The sequence below is a fragment of the Mastomys coucha genome, unplaced genomic scaffold (genome assembly GCF_008632895.1).
Source record: "Mastomys coucha isolate ucsf_1 unplaced genomic scaffold, UCSF_Mcou_1 pScaffold21, whole genome shotgun sequence".
Taxonomy (NCBI): Eukaryota; Metazoa; Chordata; class Mammalia; order Rodentia; family Muridae; genus Mastomys; species Mastomys coucha.
Genome location: NW_022196904.1, coordinates 10348081 through 10350246, shown reverse-complemented (window position 1 = coordinate 10350246; position 2166 = coordinate 10348081). Strand labels below are relative to the sequence as shown.

At 35.2% G+C, this 2166-nt stretch overlaps 1 protein-coding gene across 2 annotated transcripts in view; it reads left to right on the top strand.

Annotated features, from left to right (window-relative positions):
- LOC116100375 (bile salt sulfotransferase 2-like) overlaps nt 1-1512 on the top strand; it is a 19652-nt gene extending 18140 nt beyond the window's left edge. The window contains exon 6 of one of the 2 annotated variants that reach the window (XM_031384184.1): nt 1300-1512. In XM_031384184.1, the coding sequence (XP_031240044.1) occupies nt 1300-1412 (113 nt within the window). In that variant the 3' untranslated portion in view covers nt 1413-1512. The remainder of the gene's footprint in view (nt 1-1299) is intronic. The other variant, XM_031384185.1, reaches the window with a different exon arrangement.
- The last annotated feature ends 654 nt before the right edge of the window (nt 1513-2166 follow it).

The window sequence follows — 2166 nt, the reverse complement described above, 5'->3', positions numbered from 1 at the left end:
GGAACCTGAGAGTAACAATGGATAGTGATAGGTACCCATCTTATTAGATGACACTTTTGTATTCATATCAATTAATGGTATATCATTTGAACATGCTGTATCAGTGGTTTACATTTTTATGAATTCTTTACCTTCTTTTTAATATAACCCTCTGGGGAATTAAAATTAACTTATGTGATGATACAGAAAGTAATGTGATAAAGAAAAGCAAGACTTCTATTGTCAATCTTTTTGCATTAAAATATACATCCATCACTCTTTTTCCTCATTAGCAAAATAAGAACACTGCTAAAATCTTACTCAGGTATTCAGGAACTCATTAAAAATTCCCACTCTGAGTATGTCCTATATGTCTGGCACTCTTTGCAAGTGAACCATTTAGTAATTTCTGAAACACTTTCTTTTCAAGTATATTAGATGTATATTCAAAGAAGAAATGCATAGAATGTATCACAGTGCCACATGTAGGAAATAATGCAAGAATAGGGCCTGCTGGGTTATAAATAGAAGAAAGATGAGAAGAGGATGTTATAGTGGAATTAATAAAGAGACAAGATGCAATTATATGAAAGATACTGGGGTGAAGGAAGGTACAACACAGCATGAGCAGTTGGACAATCTCTAAGACTAAAACTAGAGACTTTCTGGGATGGAGTAGTAAAAAACAATATATTGTCAGAAGAGACAGTGCCACAAAGGACAGGGCTTGAAATTATACAGACCTTTGTGCATCACAAAACACGATGACTGAGTGAAACAAAAGTCCTGCAATGTTCTAAGCTGGGAGTGACTGGGTCCCCTGTATCTGGTGGGAAAATCAAGACAGCTGAAATGCTGCTCATAACTGTGTGTATCTGCAGCACTCATGTGAACCCACACATACATAAGTAGAAGCTATTTTATGATATTATTTAAAAGTTGCTTACATGCTGTGAAAAACTTCTATAAGTAATACTAAAATGTAAACATAACAGTTGAAGACTATTTGGATCATTGAGATGATAAATACTGTTGAAGTGGATAGCATAATGGGAACAAGTTTGATGGGAAGCAGGAATAATTTGGATATTAGATTGCCTAGCATAAAGGTTGGGAGAGGAAAAGGTAGGGCATAATTTCCACAGAGGGAGAAGTCTGTATGTGATATCAGGGCTTAAGAAGGTTTCTGCAGAAAATGGTAGTTTGATTTATTAACTATGTGATCTTTATCAAACAAATGGTAAGAGATATGATGGGAGGAGCTAGAGTAGTGTTACAACCATTATTAATCCACCTATGTATCTGCTTCACATTTTCCAGGCATAACTGGGGACTGGAAGAATCACTTCACAGTATCCCAAGCTGAAATCTTCGATAAATTATTCCAGGAGAAAATGGCTGGTTTCCCTCCAAAGATGTTCCCATGGGAATAAGTTTTCAAAACTTTTAAACATTATATGAATACTGATGTTTACGTTCCTGTTGTTCTATATCTGTATAACTTAATGTGGTCATAGAATAAATCCTGATGTGAAATTGTGAGGGTGATTTTTTAAAAGATAGTGTTACTAATGCTAGTAGTAGCAACAGTGGTGGTGGTTGTGGTGGTGGTGGTGTTGGTACTGCTGCTGCTGTTCCTGGTGCTGGTGCTGGTGCTGATTTATTTACTTTTCTGTTTGTGGCTGCTGTCAGGAGCCAGAAGAGCTCATTGGTTCTGAAGGACCTGCAGTTGCAGGTAGCTATAAACTTCCTAATTTCAGTCCTAGGAACTGATCTCAGATCCTCTACCTAAGCAATACAGTACTACCAATATCTCTCCACCTTTGACAGTCATCTCTTCAGCCTAGAATCATAGAGTCTTGAGTCATCAAGTATTTGCTACTTTTTTACTGTTTTGTTGTATATTATCAGCAAGTTCCAATTTAGTTCATAGAATTACAGCTTTAAGTCATTTTGTTTTCATATAAATAAGTCATTTATTTGGGGATTTTACTTACTGAGATTGGACATGACAAAAGTTTCTAAGTGTTATGATATGGAAATTAAATAAGTATTACTCAGTCTTTATGTACTTATATTTTGCATGAATATCAGCTAAATTATTTGCTGGAGAAACATGTATGTATATCCTTATTTTTTCTTTTTTTCATTTATTTATTTATTCCATTTGCATTCTACCTCCTCTCC